The sequence below is a fragment of the Electrophorus electricus genome, chromosome 23, assembly GCF_041902795.1.
Source record: "Electrophorus electricus isolate QZ-2024a chromosome 23, ASM4190279v1, whole genome shotgun sequence".
Classification (NCBI taxonomy): Eukaryota; Metazoa; Chordata; class Actinopteri; order Gymnotiformes; family Gymnotidae; genus Electrophorus; species Electrophorus electricus.
Window position 1 is genome coordinate 6,652,354 of NC_137519.1, and position 14,753 is coordinate 6,667,106.

The window sequence follows — 14,753 nt, forward strand, 5'->3', positions numbered from 1 at the left end:
GTTGCGAGAGAGAATTGAGTTGATCTGGCGATATTTCTTCGTTGTCTCTGTTTGTGGTTACATCCATTAATCAGCCGCTCCCAAAAGCATAAAAGAACTGATTATTTAACCAAAAAAACAGCGGAATCAGCTGGGCTAAGCGCATTAACGAGCTCGCGCATGCACGTAGACCCCCCCCCCCCCCCCGCGCGCGCGCGCGCACACACACACACACACACACACACACACACACACACACACACACACACACACCTTCCTCTGGACATTTTGGAAGCTAGCGCTTTACTAAATTAGTTTCTAATGATTAGTAGCACTTTCTGTAACACAGCAGCACTGGGGCCAGCGGGGCTGGGACAAGGAAAAAACCTGAAGGTTGAGAAAATGCTTAATGGGTCGCATTTGTTAAAGTCATTTGATAAGTACAGAAATTAATTCTTTAATATATGTATATATGTATATGTGTGTGTGTGTGTGTGTGTGTGTGTGTGTGTGTGTATATATATATATATATATATATATATATATATATATATATATATATATATATATATACACACACACACACACACATATATATATATATATATGTGTGTGTGTGTGTGTGTGAGAGGGCTATTATTTCTCTCTCGCCACCATCACTGTTGATAGGAGAGTCTCTGGATGCATCAGGTTTTAGTGGATAATGACCAAAACACAATAAGGCACCTCACAGGCGATCAGAGACAGGGGCAGAGAGGAGACAAGGTGCTTAAGACCATTCATATTTCTCCAATCCGTGGCAGATTAATGGCTGAATCTTTAGCTATTTTCTTCCAGAATATTACGTTACAGACACACACTTCAATTACCCACTCCACTCGGGGCGCCGTGGGCTGCGTGTGCGTTGTCTTTCTGACAGCCCAAAAGCTCTATGACATTGAACACACACAGAGAGAGAGAGAGAGAGAGAGAGAGAGAGAGAGAGAGAGAGAGAGAGAGAGAGAGAATGATATGATCTAATATTGATTCATGAGATGAGTAATACCGCTAAAGTAAACAACAATTTACAATAGCCGAGACGTGGCCTCTGGCAGCAAATAACGTGGTAGCGGACTGCGGTGCTGATTGAAAAATAAACGCAAGCATATACTTCCACGTGTTTCGTAGATTTTAAAACGGGTTGCTGATCGTATTGAGTGGATGCTCGCAGTGACCCAGTGGTGACCGAAGTTCATCTTTCACCAGACATGAACTATGGTCTGCACAAACATGAAAACCCATTGGGATCCACAAAAGTTTCAAGATTCCTTTAAATGTGCACTAAAATACATAAAGCCCCCACTCCAGATACAACAGTAACACTGCTGACCTCTATAAAATAATCTGACTGGACTGACCATGTAGTCTAAGTAGACTTGATTCAAGATGTCCTGCATATAGCTATTTGACGCCTGCTGCAGATTTAGGGTATATCTTTTTAAAATGCAGATTTGGAGTGAAATTGCTAGTGGCTCTGCTGGGATTTCGACAGGCCCTGGGCTGAAGGAGAGTGGGTTTGGGGCAAACCCCCCACCCCCCACCCCCCGAGACTCTAGAATACTGAAATGGGTCAGCCTTTTAGCCATAATTAGTTCAAAAGCCAGAACCTCCTGAATAATGGATGAGGTGGGAAACCAATCAAATTATTGCAGGTTTTCGGTCCCTTCTCTGGTTTTAAAAAGACACAGGGGCCATTGAGGCCTGTATTTCAGATACTCTTTCACACGGATCTAGTGCCATGTAAAGCAGCCTGTGGCCTAACACACAGCTGTTACAAACTGGGTCTGTCATTCAGTGCTTTTTAATGTTTACAGTACAAAGGTAAGTAAAGCCGGTGGGACTCATAACTAGGTCTGGTTCTACTTTTGCTCTCCAATAATGATACTAAAGGGCAGCTGGTTTATTCATTCACTAAGTCAGCAGTCAACATTTGGCCTGATCTTGCATATTTCTCCTTTGTAACCTATGAAGGATTCACTGCTGCGTTCCCTTCAGTAACTCCCTCGTTTAGCTACTGGACAGCTGCTTCCAGTAGCTGCACACATCGGATTTAAAACCTTGATGCTCGCCTACAAAGCCAAAAATAGACCAGCCCCTCCATACATGATGTCAATGGCCAAAGCCCGATCCGTAACTAGAGTACTTCGAACCTCAAGTAAGGCTCATCTTGAAAAACCATGTTTCAAGTCTCATGGAAGACAAGCATGGAGATATTCTCTGTTCTGGCTCTCAGATGGTGGAATGAACTTCCTGTGGCTGTCCAAACAGCAAAGTCCCTTGCAGTCTTCAAACGCAGAATGAAGACTTATCTATCTGTGGAATATTTAGAATAACCATTGATCCTGCATCAGTTGGGTAACCGAAACTCTAGCATGTATAGTTTGATATTGTTGTTTATTGCATTTATCATTGTCTGATAGAGCTTATACGTGTTTTGCACTTCTAGGTACAGCATTGATCCCTGTATTTCAACAGTATTCTAGTTCAATGGTATCTTGAACTCTAACCTACTGTACTGGCTAGGATACATTCTACGAGTAGATGACAAAGCACATTTGTAAGTCACTCGTCACTCTGGATAAGCGTACCTGTTAAATGCCAAAAATGTAAATGCAAACATACAGTACATGCAAAAGAAAGGACTGACAGTAGCAACAGTCAACTAAGCAAGATTAGTTTCATGTCTCTGCTTCTTCTTTCTGTACACTGCAGCAATGAACAGAGAGCATTTTGTTTTAAAAATATACTGGTGTTTCATTTGACAGAGTAAAGTAATCGCTGCTTTGTCACCTGAGATGCTCGTTTTAAGGGTGGAAAACTGATGACATTAAAATATGACAAACGTGACTGATGCTTGATGTTACGTATGCTAGTATGCCTTTTCTGACTCGTGTTTGCAAGGCCTGATGAACCAAAATTATTTTAACACTAAGAATATATCTTTAGATTAGTAATAATAGTGGCAAAAGTATCCGCACCAATAACGTCACGCCCAACATTAGTTGGTTACATGTCAACAGTTTAGCTAGCTATGTTAAACTAAACAATTTCCAACAAAGCCACAAACTAACCATAGCGAAAATAAGTACTAGTGGAGGTAATCCGCCTGTCATACTACGCACGTTAATTACTGCTGCCTCCTCCGCAAACCACTCCAAATGCACCACTAACCCACACCTAGCTCGGTAGCTACTGCACAGACGCCCGAAGACCGCTTGTGCATGCGTGTTGCAACAACAGGGCGCCGTCAGCGGGTGAAAATGCTTGGCTACCAGTTAGGCGGGTTGTCAAAAATAAAATCATCAACAAATAAATCCAGGTTAGCATGCATCATATTAGTTTATCCAGAGAGAGGGTAGTGCCTGAAAGGCTGCACCCAGCGGCTGTGATCAGCCATGACGGACCGTTATTGTTGTTTCCTAACGCATTCGTGCGAGCGCCTTTTTCTCCCTGTAAACAAAGCTAATGCATATAATTACCTGGCCTGCCAGGCTCGCGATCTCTCTCCATTACGACCCATCTGTGTTCGCGAGCGAGACGCGCGCGCGCACACACACACACACACACACACACACACACACACACACACACACACACACACACACACACACACAGGGGCACGCGCCTGGGGTCTGGGGCGCAATAAGCCAATCATTCAAAACATTGGGGGGAAATGTATGCTAAAAAAAATAGTCGAGAGCAATGGGTTTTTATTGCTTGCTGAACTAAGGCTAATTGTGGTTGTGTTGATGCGGCGGGTTTTTTAAGGTTTGTGTGTGCCCATGTATTTATTTAACAATAATTGACCTTGTTTAGCGGTTTTATTTGTGTAGCACACGTACAGAAAACGCTAGTTTTGTTGGGTAACGAAGACATTGTAATAGGAGGGAGGCTGCACGGAGCATGTTCATCTCTGGTTAATGTGATGAGTGAAATGAGGCAGATCTGGGCTGCTGCGCCTGGAGACTGTGGGGAAAACAGCCGCTTATAAATAATTTCAGAGCTAAATTGCTGTTCTGGGATCAGAACTGCAGCCTGCTGGTGCTATTTCAAAGAGAAGTGGCGTTAAGCAGAGCTGATCTGAGATCAGCTCTTCTGCTGTGGGCTGCTCTGTGAATATGCGCCCAGCGTGGTCTCCGGGATGCAGTGGACTTGATTAAATTAGCATCCAGGGAGAGAGTTTGCTTTCAACCAAATGTGATTTCACTTCCCACCCCTCCGCGCTGAGCCGTCCTGGACCTTGGAGAAAGGACAGCAGCGAGACAAAATGCGTGCGAGTACAAGATAGAATGGGGACAAGAATGACACACACGCTCGCACACAGACGGAAGGGGTGACTTCTCCAAACTCAGTTATTTCATGCTGAGTTTTTATCATAGGTGTTTTGTCAAAGGGAATCTCTGGAATCTTCCCATACGTGTAGCACATTTATCTAAATCAAGACTTTATGCACCAGATTAACAAAAATTAAGGTACATCTGATAACGGCGGTAACCCAGTAATGATGGTGACGTTAACGCTGAATGAGTGTGTAAGCTTCCCAGTGAACATCCAGGGGCTTCCAGTGGTTGACATGTAGGAGGGTTTCTGCATGATTTCCCCCATGAAGAACCTAGCAGTGCCCAAGGAGAGGAGTTTCGGTCTCGAGCCATCTCTGTACAGGTGCCAAAACCCAACATTCTACTGCCCTCTTCTACAGGAAATGAGATCACCTCAAAACAAAGGCTCATACTTGCATGTTCAGGGGGGAAAAGGAAAAGGCAGCAGTTTTTCTGACTGATGTTCGTTAGAAACAATGACCTGGCGATAAGTGTGTTTAAAGGCCTAATTCTCTCACCCCCCCCCCCCCCCATCTAAATGAGCTGCTGTCTCGGTTAGATGAGCCCACCTGCCATATCTCCCACTTAAAATGTGCAGTACAGAATAATCAGATCCAAATCAAATCTTCAGCAGATGAATGCATTCATTCACACACACACACACACACACCGAGGGGAACCTTTTTAACACACGTACCCACATGCACAGTTAACACCCTCTTCTCATGCAGAATACCAACCTGCAGGTACAGCACTTAACATTTCACAGGGTGCAATCTTGCTAAGCAGTGCTCGCGTCTGAGCAGACGGCTCGCATTGTGATACCTCTCCCGGCTGGTATTAAGGCAGCCTTAATCTCCGCTGCGCTCTTCTCCCTGTGCCATCTCTGTCCACTCCCTCGCTCGCACTCTCCTCCCCCACCGCCGCTAAGAGCGAGTCGTTCCACACAATGGAGCCTTTTCATCCGCCGCAGACCTTCAGCAGTCGAGGTAGCACCTAAGAGGCTCCCCATTGGGCTCCACTCTGCACCAGACTGGGAGGTGGGATTCAGAAGCTTATTGGAAATATGTGCGGCATCCCTGAGATATTCCAGTGCGGATCTGGGAAATTCTGGTATTGAATATTGTCAGCACGGGGAGCTAATTGAACGGTTAGTGTAACCGATTAGCCCTTTTTCATCACACCTGCCCCTTGGGAGGAGGGGGAAGGGGTGTCTGTAAGACTAGACCTGCAAGGTTGTGATTTAAGCACTATACTCTATATCTTAATTTAACAGCCGAGAGTTAAACACATTTGCACTGTGCTGTTAGAGACAGCAAGTCAATGCATGAAACCCGTGGACACCCTGTGCAGAATCCAGTGAGCATGTCTGGGTGGGTTTTGTCTGTTTGGTTGACAAAAACACTTTCAGTGAGGTCAAAATTAATTTTTCATTTAACCAGTGCCACCAACTCTAAAATGTAAGAGAGGAAATTAAAAGGTAGCATCCAGAATAACAGCCTAACACACATTTGAACTAAAAGCATCATTCTCAGTTCCGTGAGAGGTGGGGTAGAATCAAGAGCGGAGTGAGTCCAACAGAATGTCACTGGGAACTGAGTGGTCATGCGCTTAGCCTGAAAAGCAAGCACACTTACTCAAGAAAACAGTGGATTCATTACACGTAGAAATAAAAACAACAAACATAACATCTGGGTAGAGCTAAATGAGGAATAACCTGTGGATACCTATCTTTGAAAGATGGTAAATGAGTGTAGTACTATAATGGGGGTTTAATATAAACACGTATCTATATCAAGCAGCTTTGGAGGCGCATAACGCCAAAGCTTTATTGCGAGCATAAGGCACGTTGTGAATAACCTCTCTCAGCCAGACGCGAAGCCCACTATGGAACGCAGCGGGGCAGACAATAGAGCTGTATCTGCAGTCATTAATTCAGAAGTTTAAAACACACAATCTCAAGTTTCTTTTTGAGGTTAAAGCTGTGCAAAGGCAGGGAAATGGAGCATCTCCCTCTGAGGCACGGGCTTTGCTGAGTCTGTGTGCACACAAGCACACACCTGCACGATCTAGAGGTTTGGTCACTGCGTTCCACTAGCAGTCCAAGTATAACACAGTGACAATCTCCATAAATCAGGAATGGGTCTCGCGGGGAATGTGGACGTCTCAAGCGATTCTATCGAGTTTACAGTGTACTTGCATTCCGTGTTATTCCCATCAGCAGACGCTGGGAATGCAAAACTCAACATCGCCACCTAGTGGCGATGAATATGCACGTTGACGTCGATTTAACAATTCCCAAGTATGCGTATAATGAATTAGGGCTAGAAGGACCCGCGCGGTCCAGCCCGTACAGGCTGCTCCTCCTGACGCAGCGTGTCTCCGTTCGCATGGCTGGACTTCTCTTCCCGCACTGAGCTTTGCCTTCAGCGTCGCCCCCACTGAGTTTACGCGTTACAACAATTTTAATGAGGCGCATATTTCTGTGCAGCGCCTGGCCCACAATCCTTTAATCCTGTCTTTGAAAACAGCTGGCGTGACAAAAGGTTAGTGCTCCGTTAACTAGGATCTCCAACACACAATATAATACGCACATTGAGCTTTTTGCATGAAGCATTCGAACCTTTATGAGAACGTGGTACAGTCACCAAATTTCTTGTTATGTACCGATTGATGGATTGTAGTTTTTAATCTGTAGCCAATTTGTCTTTCAGTGTGAGGGAATTTTGAGTTTCAACATACAAACTTGAGCTTTACACACATGCTGAAATCTGTTTGCCGTATTTGACTTTTCTACTATTGGACCGATGAGTTGGATTTCAGGGACGCGCGGTAGTTTAAACGCGTCCATCTTCCAGCGGCCTAATGCTGCCCGTTACTCACCACAGCACGTATTCTGGGGTCCGTTTGAGCGGTTTTGCCCCCGTACGGCAGGGTGACACCGCACGAACGGTCCGAGTCATTCTGTCTTTAGTGGCTCAACGTCACCACCGACGCTGTTAAATATGGTTTTGAAAGGCGGAATTGTGATGTAAACAAGCACATTTTTACTCAAACGCTTAGAGATAAATGTACATGGTTCATATTTGAGAGCCGTGAAGCGTTAATTCAAGGGTAATTCAAGGATGCATGCTTTTACTGAAGTATATATAGGAGTTAATAAATCAATTTTAAGTAATACAAAGTTGTATTGCATAAAGAAAATACTTTGTCGTTCCCCGACCATCACCCCACACTGACGTCACTGACACCAAAATATCTTCTATGGCGATTTATTAGGTACTTGTCCAATATTTCCATCATTTTCAACTCAAGGCTATTACAAAGAACTGTGGAGTTGAAGGGGAAAAACACACTTCTCGGTGGTGAGCCCAACCTCCTAAAGCGCTGTAATCATACGTGGTACACTGAGGTGCTGCCTTTGGCATTGCGCTACTGGTCCCTTGGGGCAGTTGTGGGAAGTTACTTCTTTTAACCTGATCTGAGAACAGCTTTTTAAAACTCTTTCCATCACTTTAGGTGCACCTCTCAGTCAGCAGGGTCTGTCCTTTCGGTGTGGAGCTCCATGTGGCGGTAAGAGCCTTCAGGATGGGAATGAGCGCTGACCTAGGATCAGGTCTTGCTATTCCTATCCTGCAGAACACTTCTACATTCTGAGTCTGGATCAGTCCTCTGACTGTGGGATCCTTTATATACACACAGGCCACAAAAATATGGATGTCTGCAGACAACGCAACTCTGACTTAGACTCATTTCAATCTTGTTAAGGGCAAATTCCCAGAAATGAGAGCTGTCGAACAGAGCTTCTCGTCTGAGGCTTCTCAGTCTAATGTGTGGCTGAGGAGTCGTCATTGCCGCTGACCCTGCAGGCCATATTGCAAATCCACAAGAACACTGAACAGAGTTTCTGAAAGGTACGATTGTAGAGAGAAACACACCCCTTTCCACTGTCTTAACGTTATCACAAAATGTATGGACAAACCTTTATTTAAAAACAAAAAACAAAACCTTTCTGCAAAAAGACAATACCCATGGTCCTCTCTGAAACTAAAAACCTCACCCAAGGCTCTCTGGCTTGCACATGTCAGTTTACAGGGCTATGAGGTAGGAGGGCAGGGTAAGCCATTTAAAACCCAAAGCCCAAGGGAACCATGCTATAGCTAGGGCAGCGCCACTGAGCCAGGCAGGCAGCTGCCTTCTTGCCAGCACACGCGTGCGCGCACACAGAGGTCAAAGGCCGCGGAGACGGTGGCGATGGAGCGCGCAGGCCGCGTAACGGCTGGGGCGCTTCGCATTTGAGGATCAAAGATGCCAAGTAGGATGCAATAGTCAGGGTTCCATATAGCCATAACTGCCAAATGTTCTACATTTCCACGCAGATATGTTTATAGATGTATCGTTACACATTGAAGCAGTTCCAGACCTGAGCATTATGTGACATATATTCTGACATAATATAACTTTTAAAAAGGGGGGCAAGGATACTAAAAGAACAGAAGTGTGGACAGTTATATGCACCTCCCATATGTAAACAGACAAAATTCTTTACATCCCTTTGATTTTAAAAGAATCAGGTATACAGTACAAACACTTACAGAAACATTTTGTTAATGACTGATCGTTTTCATTAACGATTTGTCATTTTTTTTAACGATTCTCTCAAAGCTCTTCCAGCACTGCAGTCAAAAGGAAAATGGAATTACAGTACACAAGTTTCACAGGCTGGTCATCTCTGAGGAAGCTTTAAACAGGGAATATACTGTTTACATACATCTACACTCAACTTTTTTTTTGTCTTTTTTCAGAGTAGAGCGAAATAGCATGGATAAATTAGGAGGTGTATATATGAAATGTAATGGATTGGTTGATCCTAACAAAGGTTCTTTTAAAAAAATCTTTTTTTTGCAAATTCACATAAAACAATTTGTGTATCTGTAGTTCAATAGTTCATATGGGCATTGAGAAGGGAGTCGAGCATGTTGATAGTGTCCGTGTAGTCCATATGCTGCCCGTTCAGGCACAGAGAGGCTCCGCCCTCTGAGCTCTGCCCCTCCCCCTGCCTTCTGTCAATCTTTCCCGCCTGGGCGTGGCCCAGGGGCTGACTCACAGGCATAGGGGCAGGGGCAGGGGCAGAGTGAGTTTTAGAGGAGCGGTGGCTTTTGTGGTGGCTGCCGTGGCCGTGTGCGTGCGTGTGGGCGTGTACGTGGGCATGCACGTGGGCGTGCGAGGTGTCATGCCGGGGCGCTCGGTGGGACGAGTGCTCTCTGTGTTTGTCTCGGCCCGAGCGAGGGCTGTGTCTGCTCTTACCGCTGCTGGCCACTCCTCCGCTCTCTGACACCTTGATCTTCATCTTCAGCTCCTCCTGGCTCGCGCTGCCGCTCTCAACCGAGGAAGAGGAGGACGAGGGGTGCCTGCGCTTTAGCGAGCCACTCTTCGCCACCCGCTCCTGCCCCGGCTGCGCATATTTGGCCCGGGACGAGGAGGCGGCCGCAGCGGCCTCGGGCAGCGGATGCTTACGATGCAGTTCGTTCTCCTCCGCGTGCCGGCGTCTCTGCAGCAGTTCGGCCGCCTGCTTCTCCCGGTACTTCTCCAAGGACAGTTTGGTGGTGGCTGCAGGGGCCGGGCAGTGGCCGTGCTTGCTCACTGGCGCTCCCTGCAGGCAGAGGTAGGACTCTGGCTGGTTGTTCTGGGCCACAAAGCCATAGGTGGAGCTCAAGTTCGAGAGGCCATTGAGGGAGAGCGTGCTGCTATCCAACGGGAATGACGTGGAGGGCTCAGAGTACATGCCCCCCATGAGATCAGGTTTGCTGTCCATCAGAAAACTCTCCTGGCCCAGGTGAGGAGCCTGGAACGACGCGTCTATTGACTGGTTCTCTGTTTTTGACCTTTTCGCCGCTTGCGTAGCCTAAAAAATAAACACACAAACGGCATCACAATCCTCGAGCTTCAGACACGGTCTCATGACTGGAATCTTTTGTAAGCCAGAGTCCCATGAAGCATGCTGTTCGCCCCTCCTACCCCGAAGCAGTACAGACCCACTGAGCGATCAGATTAGAGGGGGGAAAAAAACCCCACGTACCCGCCAGTTTCGGATTCTTTTCAACCTGCTGGGTGTTTTCTCCAAAATCTGTAGAAACTCGTGTGTTAATTCTGAATGAGGATCGGAAAAGAGAGAGAGCTTAGAGATCCTGTTGGGATAAAACCAGACAAGCAGACACATTCTTCAAGAGGAACAGTAGGAGGGACTGACGGTCAAGCAGGTGTAGCGTGACGGTGGGGTCCAGGTACTCCCACCAGTGTTTGCCATCAGACGAGACGGGGATCTCCCAGTTGGACCACTTGCAGGCCAGGTGGATGCAGACGCAAGCCACCACTGTGGGCTTGTACTGCAGACAGAAGGTGGTCAGGTGCAGACTGGATAAGACACAAAGAAATGGGAAGAGGAGGGAAAGGGGGGGAGAGAGCGAGAGAGAGCGAGAGCGAGAGAGAGAGCGAGAGCAAGAGAGAAAGAGACCCAGGTTCAAACCAGTGTCAAAATCGATGGCATAAACTTAATTCATCTCCAATGGCTAGTTTGGGGATTTTGCTGGTGGTCAGGATGTAAGGCCAAATGTGAACCAGACGACCACAGCAGGTTCAAGCAGTCAGCTCTTTTATAAATGCACACGCACAGAAGCTTGGCCATGTCGTTTTCCTACAGCAGTGGAGTACAGATGGCAACAAGACCAAGCTCATCTACACAGTGAAAGGAGGGACGCACAGACCGAGTACTTAACGTACTGACAACTACTTACGCCAACCATACAATGACTCCTCTGTAGGATCTGAACAAAACGTATGGCTGGGCAGAGTTTCCTTTTATTAAGGAACAATAATAAATCTGCCCTAGTAAATGTTCCCCCTCTTCAACACAGCTACTTAATGTCCTGAACTTCCAGGAACAGTATTTGGTCTTAAACATTAGACATTAGCATTGGCTGCTAGACGGTCTGAAGCAGGGATGTGCTCCTGGGCAGGGCGCCCCTATCTGTGCGGCCTTAAACACCACCCCCCACCCCCACGCACACACAGTGAGGGCTTACTCTGACAAATTCCTAATCAACATGGGAAAAAGGAAAATGTTCCAATTAAAAATGACTAAGCGACAGAATTAGCAAGCACAAGATTGAGTCCATTAGTATGTTCTACTGTGATAGTCACAATGATGATAAGCATGCCACATTTCTCATTACAGTAGACCATGAGAATAAATATCACTTAATTATGACTTTTAAAAGATGATTTTAGAGCATTACTATGGCTTAGTTACTTTCTTCTTTGAGCAATTACAAACGTCACTTAGAAGAAGTCAGTCATTATTTTAAAAAAGGAAAGAAAACAAAAAAGAAACAGAACTGAAGGTTTATGTACTTACCGGCAGAGTCTCTAAGTTTACACCTTTGCAACCCTTAGCTGATATTCAGGCTACCAATTGAGTTATTAGACCTATGCACTCTCAACCAAGCAATATTCAGGAGCACCTCTACACTTCACCCTGTGCATTCAGCCTTCCGTGCCAACACTGGGCCCTCGTACAATACACCGCACAGCACCGGGCAGCAGGACTCCCCCTAGGGGCCACGCCGCACCATGGCGCAACAGGGCGTTGGACACAGGAAGGAGAACCCGGCAGAACAGGAAGCTATAGGGTGCCATCGCAGTGCAATAAATATGGTCAGGGTAACAACCTGTTGGTAGCCATGAAATAGGACGTCTGGGCCAAATCCTTGCTTGCTGTGTGGACAAAGGGGGAGAGACAGAGACACAGAGACACACACACACACACACACAATCAGATCATGCTAACTAGACAGGAACAAAACAGCATTCTGCCCATTTGCCTCAGGTCTGACCTGTTACCAAATAGATAAATAAGCGACACAGTAGGAGAAGGATGTACGAGTTAAACGATGTATCAATATAGCGGTACGAGTTAAACAATATATCGATGTGTCTGTGTATTGTTACATGCCTGCTTTGTCCTTTACTATTTTTGGATGCAGGGGGGAAAAAAAAGAATACTAGCAGTTTGTAGGGAAAGAAGGAGAGGCAGAGAAGATACATGAGAGGGAGAAAATAAATGCTAATAATAAAAGTGGAAGTATCTACCTCGCACTAGCTGGGAACATCTCACAACATCTGTGTGTGGATGCTCTATAGTAATTTCAAACCCTGTAAGGAAATACACAATTAGAAAACAGCGCTCAGTGAAACAGACACTGACCTATACACAAAGCCCTAAATCACAGACAAGCAATACAAGCTCATGCAGTTACTAAAGCTTCTAGTCCAGGTCAACACGGTTCCACTGACAACACGTGGTAAGCAACACCATGAAACCAGCATGTCAAACAGAACAACTGCAACTGTTCAAACAGGGTGATATTTGATACGGACTAAGAAGCCCTGATTTATATGTCGTCACCAAATTCCTATTACTGACCAATGCACTGGCTTCTAAAAGCATCTTTGGTTATACAGAAACTCAGCAACTCTTGCATGAAGGCAGTGTTATCCCCACCCCACATGAGGACAGAGACCTCCAGACTTACCAAGTGTCTGCAGTACTATAGTTTCTAGTAGCACCAGCTCTTGGGCCTGTTGGAGGTATGCCTGGAGCCCAGAAGACAGCCATCACTCTACACACTGATATGCAGCTTAACTCATGTGTAACAAAGGCTTATATTTCACACGAACAAGTTTAGCCCTGATGCATTAAAACCATCGTATTTCTGGATCCCATCATAGAATGCAGAACAGAGGCCCATCGGTTAGCACACATGAACTGATTTACTCCCATCTGACCACTGCTTAAGAGCAATGAACAAGCATCATTTTCTGGTTTATTTTAAAGTTAACTTGGCAAACGCTCAGCTCGTTCTGCCGATTTATGCTGCGTCGTCCGGCCTGCAAACGGTGACTCAGCTCCAGTGAGGAGGCAGCCAGACGCGCGTTCCGTCAGGCCCATACTCACATTGCTACTGGCATCCAGTGGAGGCTCTTGCGGGTTAAGACAGGCGTGTGCCACTTTAATGACGTGTTCAAGTTTCCTGGGTTGCTCCTCTACTTTAGCAGCCAAAAACAGAGTGGTGGGAGAGATGATCTGCGGGAGGGAAACGATAGTTAAAACGCGCCAACAGCAGGAGAGTCGGACGTGCGGCCAGGCGCACTGCTGTGGCTAGCGGCTAACGTCTAAATGATGAGTGGCCTGGATCATCTACAGACGAAGATCCAGGTTATGCGACCTGCCTGATATAGCAACCATGTCATCGCGCAAATAACGAACGGTATACTCACGTTTCGATGGAACTTTGTGAAGGAATTCAGCATGTAAAATCTGTGCATATAGACGATCGCAGTGTTGATTGTAAGCTGAGAACTGTGTAGACACGCTAAGGAAAATGTGAACCCACCAACGAGGCAAAATAAGTCGATACTGCAGTAGTGATGCGCGGCCAACTTTAGCTCGCCGGCGTTAGCCGCGTATTTGCAGCTAGCTAGCGCACATCACGAGGTACCAAGACTGAAACGGTGATGCTAACACTTCCGACATGCATCGTAAAAGGGAATGGTTTGATCTTAATAAAGACTAATCAACTCACACCTATTTATTTAAATATATTTAAGCGACAGGCTGTCATCTATTTTGCTAGCTAAGACGACAGCTAGGTTATTAAGCGGAGAGTGTTCAGTAGCCATCGCTGACTAGCCTTCACAGCTAGCTGGTATTAGCACGTCCTCGGTTGGCGTGCTAGCTAAGCAGCTACACCACTTCCCTTTCTCTTTGTATTACACTTCCTGCCTCTCTGACCTTTAAAAACATTTTTAATTAAGGCAAAAACGACACGATACGACGCGTACTTTAACTGTATTTTCTAATAGACGGGTTTGTCTCCTGTTTCAGCTAATTCAGGTAACATGAAGCTAGTTCCTCAGGCTAGCTAGTCCTCTGGCTAACACGAAGGTCTCTTAGCAACACACCGTTCTGTCGCCTTCACTCTAAGGATACACATTAAGTCGCTGGCCCATATCCTGGATCAGATTTGCAGCTTGCTGTCGATAAGACAATTCCCGATCTGGCTCGATTCCACAGCGACGAGACGGCGTGTTTTCTATTTGTTCCCGGTTGAAGAGCCATTTCGGAGAGCTCCGGTGCACCATCGCCATGTTCATCCCGACGTCCCACGCCTCCTTCCGCTGAGATCACCATATTACCTACGACTACTGATAGTGGGTCACACTGCCCCCTGGTGTTTCGGAGAAGTGCTGCGGGCAGAGACGCTTACTGGCTACCGTTACTTTGCAATGGGTGAAAGAGGCTTGCCTTGCCGCACAGAACAGTTACCTACAGTTTACTGGTGTTAGTTATAGGCTGCA

At 46.1% G+C, this 14,753-nt stretch overlaps 1 protein-coding gene across 2 annotated transcripts; it reads right to left on the bottom strand.

Moving 5' to 3' along the window:
- Positions 1 to 8,289: 8,289 nt before the first annotated feature.
- On the bottom strand, positions 8,290 to 14,707 carry ccnt2b (cyclin T2b). Of its 2 annotated transcripts, XM_027016640.3 has the most exons (9): positions 14,386 to 14,707; positions 13,674 to 13,755; positions 13,351 to 13,479; positions 12,929 to 12,989; positions 12,486 to 12,548; positions 12,065 to 12,110; positions 10,588 to 10,751; positions 10,417 to 10,487; positions 8,290 to 10,242 (listed from the first exon to the last, which is right to left on the bottom strand). In XM_027016640.3, the coding sequence occupies exons 1-9, from the start codon at positions 14,547 to 14,549 to the stop codon at positions 9,277 to 9,279; spliced, it is 1,746 nt and encodes a 581-aa protein (XP_026872441.2). In that variant the 5' UTR covers positions 14,550 to 14,707; the 3' UTR covers positions 8,290 to 9,276. The 2 variants fall into 2 exon arrangements, 1 of the variants encoding a protein (XP_026872441.2); XR_003411071.3 differs by lacking the exons at positions 8,290 to 10,242; positions 10,417 to 10,487 and having other exon boundaries at positions 10,612 to 10,751; positions 11,752 to 12,110.
- Between the last annotated feature and the right edge of the window lie 46 nt (positions 14,708 to 14,753).

Coding starts and splice junctions, on each gene's coding strand:
- ccnt2b (XM_027016640.3), bottom strand. CDS start 14,549: ATGAACATGGCGATGGTGCACCGGAGCTCTCCGAAATGGCTCTTCAAC. Junction 12,549..12,928: donor TATAGTACTGCAGACACTTG/GTAAGTCTGGAG, acceptor ATTTCCTTACAG/GGTTTGAAATTACTATAGAG. Junction 12,111..12,485: donor ATGTTCCCAGCTAGTGCGAG/GTAGATACTTCC, acceptor TTGTCCACACAG/CAAGCAAGGATTTGGCCCAG.